General features: G+C 43.1%; 1 protein-coding gene across 2 annotated transcripts in view; it reads left to right on the forward strand.

Moving 5' to 3' along the window:
* LOC119176206 (E3 ubiquitin-protein ligase AMFR) overlaps positions 1-18,801 on the forward strand; it is a 155,955-nt gene that overhangs the window by 57,035 nt on the left and 80,119 nt on the right. For both annotated transcript variants that reach the window (XM_037427379.2, XM_037427381.2), the window contains exon 2: positions 7,647-7,739. In XM_037427379.2, coding sequence (XP_037283276.1) covers positions 7,647-7,739 — 93 coding nt within the window. The remainder of the gene's footprint in view (positions 1-7,646; positions 7,740-18,801) is intronic.

Raw genomic sequence — 18,801 nt, forward strand, 5'->3', positions numbered from 1 at the left:
TAGTGTACTTGGCCTCGTACACAATGCATTTGGTCTGATCACAATTGGTCTATCTGTGCATCAAATGTGGCGATATGTAGCGCTGGTTCGTAATTATTTGCATCGATTTCAACACTCGTTAAGAGGTTTAGTGATGTTCGAATGGTAAAGGTTCCTTGCGTATCTAATGAATATTCGAAGTTTGAAATATTCACACATCCAATGCTTCATTTAAGGGTCGCGCATCGCTGCTAGCAAGTCGGAGGCATCGAAAGCGTACATTGTACCTTATTGAAGTCATGGTCGTACAGACTCGGAGTTAATGCGGAGTTCCCCAATCAACAAGAGCTGTTGTCGGCTTTCATTGCTGGCTGCTCCGACTCCCCGAAGCCACTTTGTGTACATAAACGCAGTGTTGTCGGACTGTCATGTGCTAAAACCTCGGTTTATGCTACAGGTAGACTTACTCTGGACAGCCCTCTCTGGCGTCATGACGTCGCTGTGCATTTGGAGTTTCGAGAAAGCCAATGTGTTGTATTTCTTTTAAAGTTATTTGTATTAGCGGTAAAGAAACAAAAAACAACAACACACGATTCGTTCGCTGGGTTTAACGTTCTAACACAGTCCTGTCTTAATGTTATTTTTTCATTAAAAATGTGCCTAACAAAAAAATAGCTCTTAACATTCCTACAACGCTGGGGTGGTACGTTTTGCCGAAAACGTGCCGAGACGCATCTAATAACCCCAGTGTTGTAGGAATGTTAAGAGCTATTTTTTGTTAGACACATTATTAATGAAAAAATAACATTAATACAGGACTGTGTTAGAACGTTAAACCCAGCGAATGAATTGTGTGTTGTTTTTTTACGTGCTTACGAGCCGAACCCATAGTTAGGACCTCAGGAGATTAAATCGAAGCCCCGTGAGGTGCACGTCGGGGATTATTGAAGGTCAAATACGTTGCGTGTTTTAGTAGGGCGCAAATATACAGTATTTGTGATTGCTGGTTCGTGCACGAACGACCACCAACCGTGAGGGTTCGTGCGTTGAGAGGCCCGGTTTCACGTGACGGAGGAAGCAAGTGGCAGGTTTAGAATAGCGCACGGCAAGCCCTTGCGGTGCGGTTGCTGCCACTGCGCATGCGTCGTAGCGCGAGCCGCCGTATGCGCTTGCGGCCCGCCCGCAGAAATTCCGAAGTAGCGTGCGGCCCGCGAAGTGCTGTGCGTAGCTTCCGTGCGTTTGGTTTTGTGGTCGGGGCGAAAGTCCCTCGACATTTCCCTAGAGGCAGCAAATGCTATTCTAAAGCAACGCCTGCGAACGTTATTCTAAATCTCCATACTAATAAATCCAGATTTTTAGCTGGCTACACACATTAGTTTTTATTGGGGTTTCTATTTACACGTTTACTAAGGAAGAAACACTGTTGTAGAAGGGCGTCTTGAAGGGCCAGTTGGTACATGATACTGAGGGGAAACAGCGCAGAAACGGGATGAAGTAAACAATGACCACACAGCACAAAAGCCTCTGTTGCGTGGTCATTCTTTACTTCGTCCCGTTTTCGCGTTGTTTCCCATCAACACTGTTGTACTGTTATGTTCGGTGCCCATCAGGCAGACATTATTAGTGGGGGGGGGGGGGGGTCGATATATATATATATATATATATATATATATATATATCGACACACACACACACATGCAAACCAGTAAATTTTGGGTGTTTGACCCCTCTCCGGCTACGCCGGTGCTGCAGATGATCAGTGACGCGAACATTTCCTCCTGTATACAGTGAAATCGTTCGCACCCGCCGTTGTGGCTCACTGACTGCAGCGATGCGCGGCTCGCAACAAGGTATCGGCCAACTGTAAAAAGCGCCTGGAGTTTCCCCACTATTATATCGTGGTATTGGCACGTTAGACCTCTTGTTACCTCGCTCGCTCGCCCCGCCTTCTCTAATGAAGACGGTCGGGTATCACGAGCAGTTGCCCCAGAGATTGCTATGGAAGAAGTCGCGGGGCTCAATTACGCGAGCAGTGCTCGAGCAGGAGACGACGCCTGTGTCTTATGCAGCACGCGTTGCGTCCGTGTTGCTAGATTTCGTTGATATGTGGGGTTTAACGTCCCAAAACCACCATATGAGGGACGCCGTATAGTGGAGGGCTCCGGAAATTTGGACCACCTGGGGTTCTTTAACGTGCACCCAAATCTGAGCACACGGGCCTACAGCATTTTCGCGTCCATCAGAAATGCAGCCGTCGCAGCCTTGGATTCGATCCCGCGTTGTAGGCCCATGTGCTCAGATTTGGGTGCGTGTTAAAGTACTATAGGTGGTGGTTTGGGACGTCAAACCTCGCATATGTGGTGGTTTTGGGACGTTAAACCTCACATATCAATCAAATCAATCGATTCGATCTGGCGGCCTGCGGGTCAGCAGCCGAGTACCTTAACCACTAGACCACCGCGGCGGGGCGTTCGTGCTGCTAGCTCCGACTGCTAGTGTTCATAGGTGAGCGCACCATAGCATCGCTACGCGAGATCAAAATAGCTCGACCTGGACAGCGTGGCGACTGCTATCGCGCGCGCAACATTTATCGCTCGAACGTCGAGCCCTGTAACCCCCCCCCCCCCCCCCCCCACCCTTATACCTCCCGCGCGACCTCCTACCACCACCCTCCTACCACCACCACCACGTGACAGCGCTTTGCGAGCGGGCAACCGCGCGATCGCGCGCCGCTAGGCTGATCTCGAAAGCGCCGCTGTTGCGTGTGTAGCCCCTGCTATAAACGGGCTCGATTCACCCGCGCGATTCTCTGTCGAAAGGCGGGCCACGCTCGTGATGTAACTTTTCCTGGCCTACTTCGGAAGGAGCTTACGTAACAGGGTCGCCGCTGCGTTTTTTCCTCGCGGAAGCGACGCCGGCCTAGTTGAAATAAGGAGAGGGGAGGCTGGCACCATCAACTTCCGCTTCTTACTTCCGGCAGTGCTCTTACTTCAGAGCTGTCAGCGGCCCTATCGGGCGTCGGAATCGCCGAGCGTGTTTACTCATTGCGCCACGGCCTTTCTTTTCCTTTGTTCAGCTCCGTTATGGCTGATTTGGCTTTGAGAAGGTATCGTTTGGTATTATAGACTGTTTTTTTCTTTAACTCTTCTGCTTTCGCATTTTTACATTTCCCGCAAAAAAAAAGTTAATAAATAACAATACTGCAGCTAGCAGTCATTGTGGAGGTGTTGCGTTGCTCAAGGTTGTTTTTCAAATGCACCAAGCCTACCAAAGCTAAACCACACTCCATCCTCTCCCAGCACTTAAACCTCCCCCACCCCCTGCTGCCAAAAAGCTGTCTCACTGTTGCCTGTCAGCTCACGTCGCCCTCTTCGTAAATGAGTCAACTTGTAAATATGATCAGGTTTTTTTTATTCCACAAACGCTTTTTGATTGTGTGTGAATGTCTGGTTTTTAGGCAGCACTCATTCTTTTGCAGTGGATAGTATCTGAAGGTAACCATGACGAAAGATTTGACCCACTCCTCTTGTCATGGGCCTGTCGTGTTCTGTAGTTGCTGCCTATTTTTTATGACCGGGCAACTCTTCTTGAAGCTCTAATAGGCAAACTGCTGCTTTTTCTCTTGATGTCAATGAAGTTGACAAGTGATTTCTTGTTAACTTCTTTTCATGTCTACATCTCAATCGCATGGTTCTTCTGCTAGTTCGCATTATAGTGAGAATAATCTCGCAGCTTCCTTCACTGCATGGCTGCGCGGGACGCACGTCTTCATTGGCAGTTTGCTTTTTTGTGTCATTATTATTATCCACTGTGTTGGTGAGCAACAAATTGTCCAGCCATCAGAATGTATAATCACTCTTTATCCTTGATGGCTTCCATCGTGTTTGTTACGCCACACATGCCTTGAACTGTCAAAAACTATATAGCTTCTTGCAACTGCTCTGGATGAACCCTTGGTCACTATTAACGCGATCATATATGATCACCGCGTAGTTCTGATAGTTCTGAAAGCAAACTGTGGACTAGGTGACTCGCATAATGGTAAACATTGTTTCAAAGCATTCTGGCATATATCATCTATGCCAGAGTGGCCTAGAAAACAAATCATTCTAGCACTCGCTGTCCTTCCCTCCATTCTTTTAAGGTTCGTTCCCACTGATGTATGTTGATGCAGATTCCGCCACTTAGTTTTAGACATCCATACCATGGTTATAGATGCTCGCTGTTATTGCTTAATATGTGTCACCAGGGGCGGATCCAGCCACTCATTTTAGGGGTGCGGTCGATAGAAGTAATACCACCAGATAGGGCGGCATGATCATTACTTTTTTTAATGTTACAGCACAAAAACTCTGCCATGGCATAAATACTGTTCGTGTGTGGTCACGTTCATATGTGGTCATGTGTGGTACGATTTCACTATCATATCGTGGTATTGGCACATTAGACCGCACATCTCTTGTTACCTCACTCGCACGCCTGCCTTCTCTAATGAAGGCAGTCACGTGGCACGTGCAGTTGTCCCTAAGATTGCTATGGGAGAAAGTCGCGGGGCTCATTACGCGAGCAGCGCTTGAGCAGGAGACGACGCCTGCGCCATATGGTGCACGCGTTGCGTCCGTGCTGCTAGATTTGATTGATATGTGGGGTTTAACATCCCAAAACCACCATATGATTATGAGAGATGCTGTAGTGGAGGGCTCCAGAAATTTTGATCACCTGGGTTTCTTTAACGTGCAGCCAAATCTGAGCACACGTGCCTAAACTGTCTTGCAACTGCACCTGAATTGAGTGAGCACGAGCTTAGAGTTCGAGGATGACAACACCTCAGTTTGAAGTTTTATGGTTACAATGTTTTGCGTCAGCTAAAGACATCTGCAGCCGTTCATGGCTTTGTTTTGTTTATGGCCTCAAGTTATCTCTTCTACCACAAGTGCGTAGCTGCCGGCCTTTGTGCACAATCTTATAGCTAGTCTGGTTACTTATGAGGTCCACACTTTGCTAGGGCTGGTGCCGGCTGCACAGCTTCTCCTAACGACAACAAGGCTGCCGGAGCACATCTTGGCCCTGACTACAGAGCAGTCTGAAAAAGTCTTAGAATTGCGCGCGATATTGTTCTTTTTTTTTATATGATGTACAAAATGCTAAAAAATATGTTTAGATGCATATTCATATGGATGCATATGTATGCATATGCCAACCTATGCGGAGTGAGCTGGCTCATGGAAAAGGATGATGCTAGACAAAATCGCCAAGCTTATTGGACATATGATTTAATGAGAGATCATTCACATCACGGGCATCCATCTACATTGGAACACCTGCAGGCTGTTATCACAGAAAAAAAAAATTACTGAGAAAAGTGTAAGAGTTCACTTTTTTCTCACGCAAAACAAGCAAAGCTTCACCGCATGGGACGAGCAATAAAGCAGTACCCCGGTTCTGAATTTATTCATCTGTGTGAATAGAAACGTTTTGTACAACATTTATTACTTTTTATACAATTCCTGGGCCATTTACATTCATAATGTATCTTCTGACTTTTTTTTGTTTTGAATATTTTTGCATGTATAGTGTTTTATATTGTACTGTTTACCAGCTGGCAAACAAAAATCACACACTTCTCACATTTTATATCCTAAGACATTTCTGTTGCCCTAAAACATATTTTTTGGAAAGAGCACTTCATTGTGCAATATTTAGTATGCCACTATGCGTGCTTTAGTTTTTTTTTCAAATTGACAAAAACAATCTTCCCGAGACATATGAAAAATGACCATTTTTGCGCGGTAACAAAAAAAGTTAAGCTAAAAGTGCAACATTTCTGATTACAAAAAAAAAATGAAAAAACTTTTTTCATAAATGTGCAATAATTGAAGCACTAGAAAAATATCCTGATCTTTCTTAAAATACGACAAAGTGCAGAGGATGACAGCATACAAAGGCATCTTTCCAAAACTTGTGCCAGGAGTTGACATATTCGTAACAGGAAACCCACATTTTCATTTGCTTAGGTATTTTTTGTATTCTTTGTATTTCTCATCTACAGGCCTGGGAAATTGTTTATTTATTTATTCATTCATTTATTTATTTATGGTTATGCAGTTGAGAATGGTGTACTACCTGCATACATCTGTAGGTTTAGTTTCTATTGCAAATGGGGCACTTTTTATTGCTGGTACAGTGATTACGGTGCTCTGCTGTTTACCCAAAAACCAAGAATTCGATCTCAGCCATGGAAGTCACATTTCGATGGAGAGGAAATGCTGGAGGTCGACGTACCGTGCGATATAAAAAAATATTGAGGGGGGGTGGGCAGGGGGCTGGGGGCTAGATCAAGAGGTCTGTGAACCACTAAACAGACAGCATTATGGCAAAAAAATAGCCACAAACACTTTTTATACGACCTTCTTAAAGGCAGCTTTCAGTAGGAAAGTATTCTATCAAGCTTCTTTTTTTTTTTTTAATTCGTAAAATCACGTCCAGAGATATTCTAGATTTTGCCTTAAAACTACTGGTCCAGGACTTGTAGACTCTCAGTAAATGGAAATCTGTTAAACGGAACTATTGCCTTTGCAATGCTTGGTTTCGAGCTTGTATTCTGCACTCATGTTCACCTCTCAGTAAACGGAACTCCTGTTAAATAGAACACATTTTTCTGGTTCCTTTGGGTTTTGTTTACTGAGAGTCTATTGCGTGGCATTCTATTTTTGTTATGTTTGGTCTGCATTAGCATCCTGTAGATGCTGAGGAGTTGTTGGGCTGAGCTTCTGGCTTCTTTAGAATGCAATTTAGTCATTAAATGGAACAGTTGTAGATTCTGAGCTCTTTCTCACATGCCTTTTTATCACAATAAAAGCTTCTTGCCATTTCGGAAGCATTGATACATAATATAATGCGAAGAAAGTTTTGAGATGTGTAAAAGTGTAAAATTATTCTGCTTGGTATATATAATATAGCAAATGAAGCTACTTTATGGAAGCAGCAGTTTAAAGTCTTGTTCTACTTGAACTGCATGATTCATACCCAGCTGTTCCGTCAGTGCGAGATGATAGTAGAAAGGCTTATAATAAAATTTGAAAGCTGGTAGAAAGATGAAACTTTCATGTGGGCTTGTGCTATGAGAAAGTGATGGAAAAGCAAGCTAAGGTTTTATTAATAGAGATTGGCTAATGGTAGCATCATTTTGTACATAGGACAAAGACAAGTTCTGTTTAATCTACCATGGATGAATATAGCTTGCCTTCTGCATCAGTACTGTCAAAAGTTTTTTCTTTTTTTCTGTCGTATATGAAAGTGCTACCAGCCTTTCCCGCCATTTTTTCTTCTGTAAAACATCAGATGTAGAGGGTGGTTCAGTAGCCGCCAAGAGTCGTCTTTAGGCCTCTTCTAAATTTTCAGTAGGATAAGGTGGTCTTCTGCTGCCATGTATAAGAGTGGAATAGGATCGAGCAAGATACTATATCGCCTCATTATGGGGATGTTCTCTGTTGGCCTGTGACAAGCTGCCGCATTTACTTTATTTTTCTGTAGATGTGAGGCAGGTTGCTTACCAAATTTGTACGAAGATTTTTTTGTTTGAATGGGCAGGTGTTCACATGATTCCCAATAATATTTTGTACGTTGTGTTGCTTCAATGAGTCATGATGAGCTGCTTTTTCTTGCAGACTCTGATCAACATGGCCTATTGCTGCCTGATCCTGATTGGAAAAGTCATACAGAAGCTTGTGTTCGGCGAGCTTCGTGTCTCCGAGCAGCAGGTAAGGAGTACTTTTTTAAAAACTCTACTTTGGCATTTATAAAGAAAACATTAAAAACTTTACTCATTGTTTGTCTGGCCCATTTTTCTTTTCAGTAGCTTCGCTGCCAATTTAACTTTTCACGCAAGCTTGGAAGTGAGATTAAAGTATGTCGCTGACGTGTGAGAGTAAAAAAAAAAAAGTTGAATGATATTTTCAAAAAAAGGGAAGTGGTGTCTTATTACACTCGCACTCTCTGGTATACAACTCAGGGTAAAGGGGGGGGGGGGGGAGTAAGGGGAAATTAGTTTGACATGTATAATTCGGTATACGGCTTTTCAGAAATTTAGCATATTTGCGGTCTACAAGCTGAGTTCACTGCATCGCTTCATGATAATACGAGGGAGCCATCTTCATGGCAATATATAGGGTTTTCTTCGTAGTTATCAAACATGAAAGTCTTCACTCCCACTGCCGGTGACCTTCAAGTGACCTTGAGCTAAAATTTCTCGCCATTATAAACGAGATCATCCGAATAACTGGACAAAACATTTAGTTTTGTTTTAATATGGTCTCTGGTTGCTAACTACTTGCACAGAACAGCATTGCATGTTCTAGTTACGGCCCAAAGAAATTATGAAAATTTTGCCTTTGCGTTCTTTTCAGTGAATGTTCGTGCTAAAGTTTAATTTTAAATTTTCTACAGAGACGTTTTGGAGAAAGAGACAGGGCACCATACCATTGCTCTATTATACGATGCAGAGCTATCGCAGAGGCAGCAATGCAGCATGGTAGTTTTTCAACCATAGGTTCAATCTCGGCCGCCCACCTTCATTAGTGTGTGTGTTTGTATGCGTGCATATACATGCAAATTTCGAAATTTTCTAGAGATTGGAGGGGGGGGGGGCTACGACACTGACTTCTGATGCTGTATGCAGCGGCACGTCCGACTTTTGTGCTTCACATTTGAGTGTGTTAATTAATGCCAGCTTGGCGAAGAATAGCAGGTCAATTTATTTCGCAGCTGTCATTGCGTCAAGAATGCGTTGCGGCAACGCCACAGGGCGGGCCGTCATGCATGACGAAGAGGAATCGTGATGGCAATCGGTAGTTATTTTCTACATATGGTGCCCTCCTAATTACACCACTGGCTCTCCCAAATTCATGCTGGAAAAACCGTTCCGTGAGGAAAACCCAACTTCTTGCGGGGGAAAGCCAACATTTGGGGGGTTTGACGCCGCCTGGTGTTCAATGAATGAAGCGTTCCAGATATTTTCGTTCTATTTCTATACATTGGCGCTAAGGGGGCCCTGGAACTATTTTTTAGCCTCCAAGTTTTACTATGCAATGTGTTCTTTGTGTGAGCCTTAGGTGAATGCAAAGAAAGAATTTGGGAGAGTGATGCATGCAAAAAAGGGAGGGGGGGGGGCGAGATTGAATTTACAAATTTAAAATAAAGGCAAACATACGTTTTCATATTTCACTCACCTAGTGCCATGTCAATTTGGTTCCAATGAAAACGCGGCCATTTTGCCATACCGAATCACAACACATTGTAGCCTTGCTGCCAGAATCAGCTGCCACACATTTTGGTTCGGTTGGTGCTGCACAGCCGATAGTTTTGTTGGTGAATGGGAGGTCGGAATGAGTAAAAAATAATGACCTCCTCTGTCTGGATGTACCTGGGTTTTGCCATAAAGAAATGAATGAGAAATGAATGAAGGTGTATTGTATGGTTTACAATGTACCATTCAACTGTGCTAGCTTTGGTATTCACGCAGAAACTGAAATTTCTCATAGGTCTAAGAAGCAGTCAATACATTATAATTTGTAAATTAATCACGCTCAGTACATCAAGAAAAATAAAGTTGTTGTATTTGTGAACCTTCTTTTTTTCCGGAATCATGCCAATTAAGCATCTCTTTTATTGATGATTTGATTGGTGATTGATATGTGGGGTTTAACGTCCCAAAACCACCATATGATTATGAGGGACGCCGTAGTGGAGGGCTCCGGAAATTTCGACCACCTGGGGTTCTTTAACGTGCACCCAATTCTGAGCACACGGACCTACAACATTTCCGCCTCCATCAGAAACGCAGCCGCGGCAGCCGGAATTTGATGCCACGACCTGCGGGTAACAAAATTTGTGCATCTGCTATGTTAGTAAGGAAAGAAGTGTAAATTTAAGGGCTCATTTTCTTTGTTAGACATGATATTAATGTTGTGCTATATTGGCAGAAGCGTGCTGTCACAATTACTGTACATTTCTTGCAAGTTCAGATATGTTTTGTTTGCAGAGAGTGTGATGAAGTCTTATTTTGTGTCACATTTAGTAGAATGGCTTTGCTATGTGCTACAGAGTTAGAAGACACCACATGTTACTTTAGAAGCAACCTTAGGCCACCATAATGTTACCAATTGCTTTTGTGGGTTCCTGGAGCATAGAGGCACTCAAAAATTTCTTCCCAGGGAGTAATGGCCGAAGTAGTAGCATTACTTTTTTTTTTTGGTAGCTGTAATCTTTCTTTCATAGGTAATGTGGGGCAGTAACATGCTCTTTTTTTTTTAGAGTGAAGAAGAGTGTTTAACGAATGACATATTTACTTTTTCCAGTAATGCTTACAACACTTAATCAATTCACTCATTACTGTTCCTTACAAAAAAGAAATGGCTGGTTCTCCCATGAGCAAGAGAAGTTGTAAGTACGAAATGGTTCCCAGAAAAGCAGATTAGTTGGAGATATTAGCCATCATCTTGTCCTTGTCAGCTTGGGCCAGCGCCTCCTATTTTTTTCAGTGCCTGGGCGAATGCTCTTTTAAGGCTGTCGAGCGCGTGCTCTACCTCCGCTCGCCACGGGAAGCTGGCGCTGAGCAGCCGCGCGTATTAGGAAGCTCATAAATTCGCGTTTTCGTGCGAGTTGAATTCGCGTTTTCATGCGAGTTGATTTGCATTTATGCTTCTCGCCGGCTTTCACAGGTACAAGGGGAGAAAAATAACACGAACATAGCGGTGTGCAGTTTTCACCAGGCTCTAACCGTGGTGGCAACAAAAAGATGCTGTATGGTCTTTGTAACATGTATGACTCTGTCTTTTTTATAAATCATCCAGGCTACAGCCGCTTAGACATAAATCGGAAGCAGGAAAGAAGGTAGATACAGCATGTCCACGTTTCTTTCCATGCCCACTGTATGTATTCCAGAAGCAGTCTGTTGGGCCGTGCGACGGGTTCGATATTTACATTAGAGTTTTACAGCATTCGTGTTTTATTTTCTCTTTCAAGCTATGGCTATCTCATCCTATGTATGCTTTAGTATATAATACTGCTGCGTACCACTCTGCATATCTGATGGAAATAAACGAGATTGTCCTTCTTTTTATTTATCATTAGCGAAAGAAAAAAACAAACTCACAGGCTCCCTTATAGATTCACCTGAGACGACTGAAAGGCAAAAACCATCTTCTTTTGTTTTCTTCCTATTCAATGCATCGAATGTTTTCTGCTTCCCTCCAGGATATTTCTTTGCCCAACGTGGTTTTTTTACTGCCTCAAGGATTCGAAACAAAAGCTGTCTTCCCCTCAGCTGGTTGTGCACTGCCCCCGTGATCAGCCTATTTCAACTATGCGGAAATATAATAGAATCCCGTCAAGTTATGTTACCTTCCAGTGCGCCTTAAAATTTTATGAACTCTGACATCATATGATGACGTCTTTATATAATGGTTTCTTGCATCACTCATGTTGATTCCGCCGACACGAGAAGACACCGGACGCCGATGGCGATAAATTTTTGCTTTTGATGAGGCATTTAGGTTTTTGCCTTAAACGGACACTAAAGTCAAATACCAATTTAAGTCGGAGTGAAAGCTCAATGTAAGACAACATCTAAAACAAAATATTATCAACAACAGTGCCCTACTTACCGAGAAATTGAGGTAAATGCACAAGAACACATGCGCCTCAAAATGATCCCGATGACATCAGACGGATCGCCTACAATTAATCTCTAGTAATCGATCTAGCTGCACTAAATAAAGAACCTTCTGTGCATCAAGGGATGCAATAAAATGATGCTTGTTCATTTCTGTTTGATTCATAGAAAAAATAACCGCCGGACGTTACTATAGGGAATGGCACGAATGGTTAAAAAATTCAATTTTCGCGTGGTTCTACGGAACAAGTACAATGCCATCTAGCTGGGCACATTTGAACCAAAAAAAACGTCTGAATCTCGGAGCCAGTGGCAGTAAATTGATCAATGGTCGTTGTTTCTGCTGTGGCTCCTGCTGCTTTCGGTCTTCTGCTACTAGTGCAGTAAAGCCAGGCAATGTTGTGCACGGCAACAGTGACGCGAGTCGGTTCGGTCGGTCCGCTTCTTGAGGCGGGTAATTTGAAGTGCGCTAACCCGAAGCAGACCACTAAAACGTGATTTTATTTCAAAATAGGCTCTTCCTTGGCACAAAAGTAACACTATGAGGCTTCTGGACCGCTATTTCAACAATCGTCGATTTAATAGTTGCCTTTAGTGTCCCTTTAATAGGCTGTTGTTTCGTTAAAATGCAGCAGCCACTGGTGTTCGGGCGTGAATGCTTCCAGTAATCAGTTGGAATAGTTGGTCTCTTAATACTTGATACATATTTTAACTACACCCGAATATGTAGCCATCATTTAAAAGCCGAATGTTTTATAAATTATAAGAAGACTACCTTTCATGTTTGCAAGCGACAGTTGTCACGTACTGTGTCATAATGAATGCGTGCTTTCAGGGCTGAGCAGGGTATCCCATGTGATAAAAGCGTCCAGGTCGACAGAAGCTATTTGGCCTTTACTCTCCTTACTACCGAAGGGGCGAGAGGGAAGAAAAAAAAACTGGGCTGAGTAGCCGGATATTGAGGCTATAATAATCAGTCTACAAGTACACAGACGAACTCAAGCAACTGACAACAGGCCACATTTTTCATGCCTGTCACCTTGGCTCAAGTTGAGAGTCGGCATTAGAGTTTAGACTTTAACAACAGCGTCTATTCAAAACTCCGGCCATGGTTGTGAAATGAAGACATATGCAGCTGTTTTTATTTGTTCCAGCAGAATTTGATTGTTTAAGCTCTCAAATGGTGAAATCACCTGGCATATAGTGAAGCAAAACGGAGAGGCAAGCGAGCTGGTACTGATTCATTATGGCGTAAATGTAGCACTCACACAAAAAAAATACGAGAACCTGTCATAGCTCCTCATTTTCTGGGACTTACTTTTTTTTTGGTGACAACACGTACTACTCAAAAGCTTTGCGAAGGAAACGGATGATCACCTATATCTCTGGAAGCAGTCTAGTGATTGATTGATTGATATGTGGGGTTTAACGTCCCAAAACCACTATATGATTATGAGAGACGCCGTAGTGGAGGGCTCCGGAAATTTAGACCACCTGGGGGAAGCAGTCTAGTGGTATTTCATGCTATTTAGCGCGTGAACTCCAGGCTTTCATATAATGTGCTGCACTACTAGACAGCAGCAAGCATCAGGAAACATTAGGTACCCAAGCTTTCAGTATTAGTTTCCGGCAAAGGCTGCTCTCAAAAGTAGACTTTCATTGAGTCAAAAAAGCAACCCTCAGTCAAGCAAACACCATGGTGACAAAACGATCCTCCACGGATTACTGGCATGGCTATCTGGTAGCAGCCTAGCAGATGACGCGCGAGCGCCTCGATCAAGTAGTCGCGACACGTTTCCATTATATCTTCCTCAGTGCGAATACAGCCGAAAACCAAATCGTATAGCAGCTTCAGATGCAGCCCCCATATTCGTTTCAGCGAGAGATAAAGCGGCGGCATGTCTATTCCAAAGGCGGCGCCTGGCGGCGAATTGGCACACTGACACTGATAACTGTTTCCCACTGAAATGCACTCTTTCACCTGGGCACTGAAAAAATAGAGGAGGCGCTGCTTGGGCATAACCCATCGAACTATACCACACTATGCTGTGCAATGTTTCTTATGGATGCCATTGTTTCCTGTTTCTGTGTGAGATAAATTTTGAGTTTTGCCAAACACACATGGCCACAACAGACAACCTTGCTGGTGTGCCGCAAGCAGCGTAGTGCCATCTCTCTAAGAAGGTGGTAAATCAGACCGCAAAACCATTGGTCAGCTGTGCAAATGCACCGTTCCGTTCGCTCGCCAACCCCTGGTGTTTAATATAGCACAGGCATGGTTCTGGTGTTTAATATAGCAAGGTGCCCCGTATCTACGTTTGCAACATTTCTCATGGAAATGACAAATACACACCTGCCAACTCTTCTGTGATGCCTGGGAGACTTTCGAATTTTGAGCAGTTTTGCAGATTATATGGGTACGGCTATAAGTCTCCTCAAAAATTCTATTAGCACCACCATGAAAAGAAAGTAATAGTTACTAAAAAGATCGGCTCAAAAACATTCTCATCGCGTGTGGTACGCTGAAGTCACTCTCACCACAGTTTACTGTCATGCAAAGAAAAGTGCGTTAAGATTGGCAAGGGGCTACTGTCTGTCATGAGACACAGTAGATTTTACCCCTTAATTATGCATGCACGCATGTGCCATGCAGGTGCATGCACTAGTACGGCCCTCAGTCCCCAGCAGCTGCAAAGCAACTGACCACGGCAGCGGTCAGATCTGCAATGCAGCAGAGAGTGCTAAGAATCTCTGGATCCGGACAGGCCGCCATTGAAACCTGAACTTGGCACCATTTAACGGTAGAACCGTATCTAGTGAGGCATGTCTAGCTGTACTATTCGAGGAGCTAAAGGGTGTTAAATGGGATATAATAGGACTCAGTGAGGTTAGGCATACGGATGAGGCCTATACGGTGCTACAGAATGGGCACGTCCTTTGCTATCGGGGCTTGGCTGACAGAAGAGATTTGGGAGTGGGGTTCCTTATTCACAGAAACATAGCTGGCAACATAGAGGAATACTATAGCATTAATGAAAGGGTGGTAAGTATCGTAACTAAACTCAATAAGAGATACAAGATGAAGGTGGTACAGGCTTACGCACCTACATTCAGCCATGATGACCCTTCAGTTGAAAGCTTCTATGAAGACGTGGAATCGGCAATGAGTAAGGTAAAAACACAGTATACTATACTGATGAGAGACTTTAATGCAAAGGTAGGAAAGAAGCAGGCTGGAGACCAGGCAGTAGGAGATCATGGCATCGGTGCTAGAAATGCCAGAGGAGAGCTACTAGTAGAATGTGCAAAACACAATAATTTACGGATTTTGAATACCTTCTACCGAAAGCGAGGAAACCGTAAGTGGACATGGAGGAGCCCTAATGGAGAAAATAAGAACGAAATAGACTTTATAATGAGTGCACACCTAGGCATCGTGCAGGATGTGGAAGTGGTTAGCAAGGTACAATGCAGTGACCATAGAATGGTACGGTTTCGAATTCGCCTAGACTTGAAGATGACAGAAACTGATACGCAAGAATCCAATCAATGAGCTAGCACTGAGAGGGAAAGTACAAGAATTCAGAGTCTCGCTTCACAACAGGTACTCGGCTCTTATTGAGGAAACCAAGCTTAGCATAGATGCAATAGATGATAATCTGACGAGTATCATTACGGAGTGTGCAGTGGGAGTTGGAGGCACGGTAGTTAGGCAGGACACTGGCAAGCTTTCCCAGGAAACGAAGAATCTCATTAAGAAGCATCAAAGCATGAAAGTCTCAAGTACAACAGACAAAATAGAACTGGCAGAGCTTTCGAGGATGATTAATAAGCGTAAGGTATGCGATGTAAGAAGGTATAACATGGAGAGGATTGAACACGCTCTGAAAAACGGAAGAAGCTTCAAAGCAGTGAAGAGAAAACTTGGGATAGGCAAAATCAGATGTATACCCTAAGGGACAAAGAATGCAAAATAACTACCAATATGGATAGGATAGTTAAAATAGCGGAGGAGTTTTACAGAGATCTGTACAGTAGCCGAGACAACCACGACCTTAATACTATAAGAACTAGCAGTAACCCAGATGACACCCCGCCAGTAATGATAGAAGAAGTCAGAAAAGCTTTGGAAAGCATGCAAAGAGGCAAAGCTGCTGGTGAGGATCAGGTAACATCAGATCTGCTGAAAGATGGAGGACAGATTGTGTTAGAAAAACTAACCACCCTGTTTACGAGGTGTCTCCTGACGGGAAGAGTACCAGAGTCTTGGAAGAATGCTAACATCTTGATACATAAGAAAGGAGATGACAAGGACTTGAAGAATTACAGGCCGATCAGCTTGCTCTCCATAATATACAAGCTATTTACAAAGGTGATTGCTAATAGAGTTAAGAAAACATTACAATTCAATCAACCAAAAAAGCAAGCAGGATTTTGAACAGGCTACTCAACAATTTACCACATTCATACTATTAATCGGCTAATAGAGAAATGCTCAGAATTTAGCCAACCACTATACATAGGCTTCATTAGTTACGAGAAGGCGTTTACATGGCTATTGATATTTCTACTGAATCAGACACTGCGGAATCAGGGCGTCGATGAAGTATATATAAATATCCTGGAAGAAATCTACGGAGGATCAACTGCAACCATAGTACTTCATAAAGAAACCAAGAGAATACCAATCAAGAAGGGTGTAAGGCAGGGGGATACAATCTCCCCAATGCTATTTACCACGTGCTTACAGGAGGTTTTCATAAGCCTAGAATGGGAACAGTTAAGGATAAGAGTTAATGGAGAGTACCTTAGTAACCTGCATTTTGCCGATGACATTGCATTGCTGAGTAACTCAGGAGACAAATTGCCACTCATGATTACGGAGTTAGACAAGGAAAGCAGAAAGGTGGGTCTTAAAAGTTCTGCAGAAAATGAAAGTAATGTACAACAACCTCGGAAGAGAGCAACGCTTTGAGATAGGTAATCTTCAAGTTGTAAAAGACTGTCTACTTAGGGCAGGTAATAACCGCAGAGCTGAACCACGAGATTGAAGTAACTGAAAAAATAAGAATGGGGTGGAGCACATTTGGCAAGCACTCTCAAATCATGACAGGTGGATTGCCACTATCCCTCAAAGGGAAAGTATGTAACAGCTGTATCTTGCCGGCACTTAGCTACGGAGCAGAAACCTGGAGACTTACAAAGAGGGTTCATCTTAAATTGATGACGACGCAGCGAGCAATGGAAAGAAAAATGGTAGGTGTAACCTTAAGAGACAAAAAGAGAGCAGAGTGGATTAGGGAACAAACGGGGGCTAAGGATATCATAGTTGAAATCAAGAAGAAAAAATAGACATGAACCGTGCAGGTAGCGCGTAGACAGGATAACCGCTGGTCATTAAGGATAACTAACTGGATTCCCATAGAAGGCAAGCGGGTTTGGGGGAGACAGAAGGTTGGGTGGACAGATGATATTAAGAAGTTTGTGGGTATAAATTGGCAGCAGCAAGCACAGGACCGAGTTAACTGGCGGAACATGGGAGAGGCCTTTGTCCTGCAGTGGATGCAGTCAGGCTGATGATGATGATGATGACTAGTATGATATCTGTCGTCTACAAACTTTACTAGTAATTATTGGATTTTGACATTGCTACGGCCCTGAGAAACAATAACTTAATACGTGACCTTTTTTTTTTTTTTCTTCCTTTCTCCCTGTTGTGTCTCTCCATCGAATCTCTTTGCGAATCTCCCATATTTCGAGGTTACAAGGCGGGCAGGTATGCAAACAAAACTTGAGCATAATCGAAGTCGCAGCTTCAGTTATAGTCTGAACAGACACTAAGAAGAACTCGGATACAATATTTTTGGATTTTCTTTAGGCCATAACTAGCATATGTAATGTAGTCTTGTATGAAGTGTTGGCAGCCAAATACCTTTTCTTTTTAACTTTTTCTGGCTTGTTGTCCATATGACTTCGTTTGACTCCCCTGATACTCATTTGAGTCAGCAGATATCAATAGTGGCTTTTGGCCGGAAGTTTCATTAATGTTGCCAGTAATGGGTGCTAAAAGCAGTTTATGTCTAATAACAATTTTTTTAAAAAGGAAAAAAAATAGAGAAGCATAAATACATAAATACAACAAATACTCACATCATGTTGTCTATGCATTCATGAAGCTATATAATGAGGTAGTTTATTCTGTTAGCATAGAATTAGCATGGCCGGGTATTGAAAAGCAGCAATTAATTTGCATAAATTGAACATACTATGTGGTTAAGAAAATTTTAAACAAAACGATGTGTTCTGGCACAATATATAAGCAAGGGGTATTCTAACGGCAGATGACTGCAGGAAAAGATGTACGGCTTGTTCAAGCTGTTAGTGTAGTGACATGATTTAGAGGGGTGTGATTATAGTTTTATAAGGTAAAACTAAATAGAATACAAATCAAATTGTGTGAGATCTAAATAGAATAGAATGTCTCAAATGGTATGTCAATAATATACAGCCTTCCTTCTGAGTCTTTGCTGCATAAAACAATTTTCACGTGCTGGAACCCTCAATATTATAAAACACATATTAGACCGTTTGTTTGAAAATAAAGTGCTTAAAAGTATGTGGCCATTTAATAGTACTATGCAGAGCTTTTAAACACAGCTCTATTGACCAGTTAATACGTGTGCACACATTCTAGACCAAATCAGAAGTGCCTGTCCTTTTAAGCATTGGTGTAAGGCAATAAGAAGCACATTGCCCTGCCATGGTGGTTTAGTGGCTAAATAAGGCACCCGGTCACCCCACCGCGGTGGTCTAGTGGCTAAGGTACTCGGCTGCTGACCCGCCGGTCGCGGGATCGAATCCCGGCTGCGGTGGCTGCATTTCCAATGGAGGCGGAAATGTCATAGACCCGTGTGCTCAGATTTGGGTGCACGTTAAAGAACCCCAGGGGGTCAAAATTTTCTCCACTACAGCGTCTCTCATAATAATGTGGTGGCTTCGGAACAATAAACCCCGCATATCATTATCATCATTAAGAAGTACCTTATTAAACTAATATGTGCATGCTGTACTAGAGCTAAAATGCCGTGCTACTAAGCTCGAGGAGAGTTGGTTTGATTCATGACTGCGCCAGCTGCATTCCAGTGGGGTCG

The sequence above is a fragment of the Rhipicephalus microplus genome, chromosome X (assembly GCF_043290135.1).
Source record: "Rhipicephalus microplus isolate Deutch F79 chromosome X, USDA_Rmic, whole genome shotgun sequence".
NCBI classification, from domain to species: domain Eukaryota; kingdom Metazoa; phylum Arthropoda; class Arachnida; order Ixodida; family Ixodidae; genus Rhipicephalus; species Rhipicephalus microplus.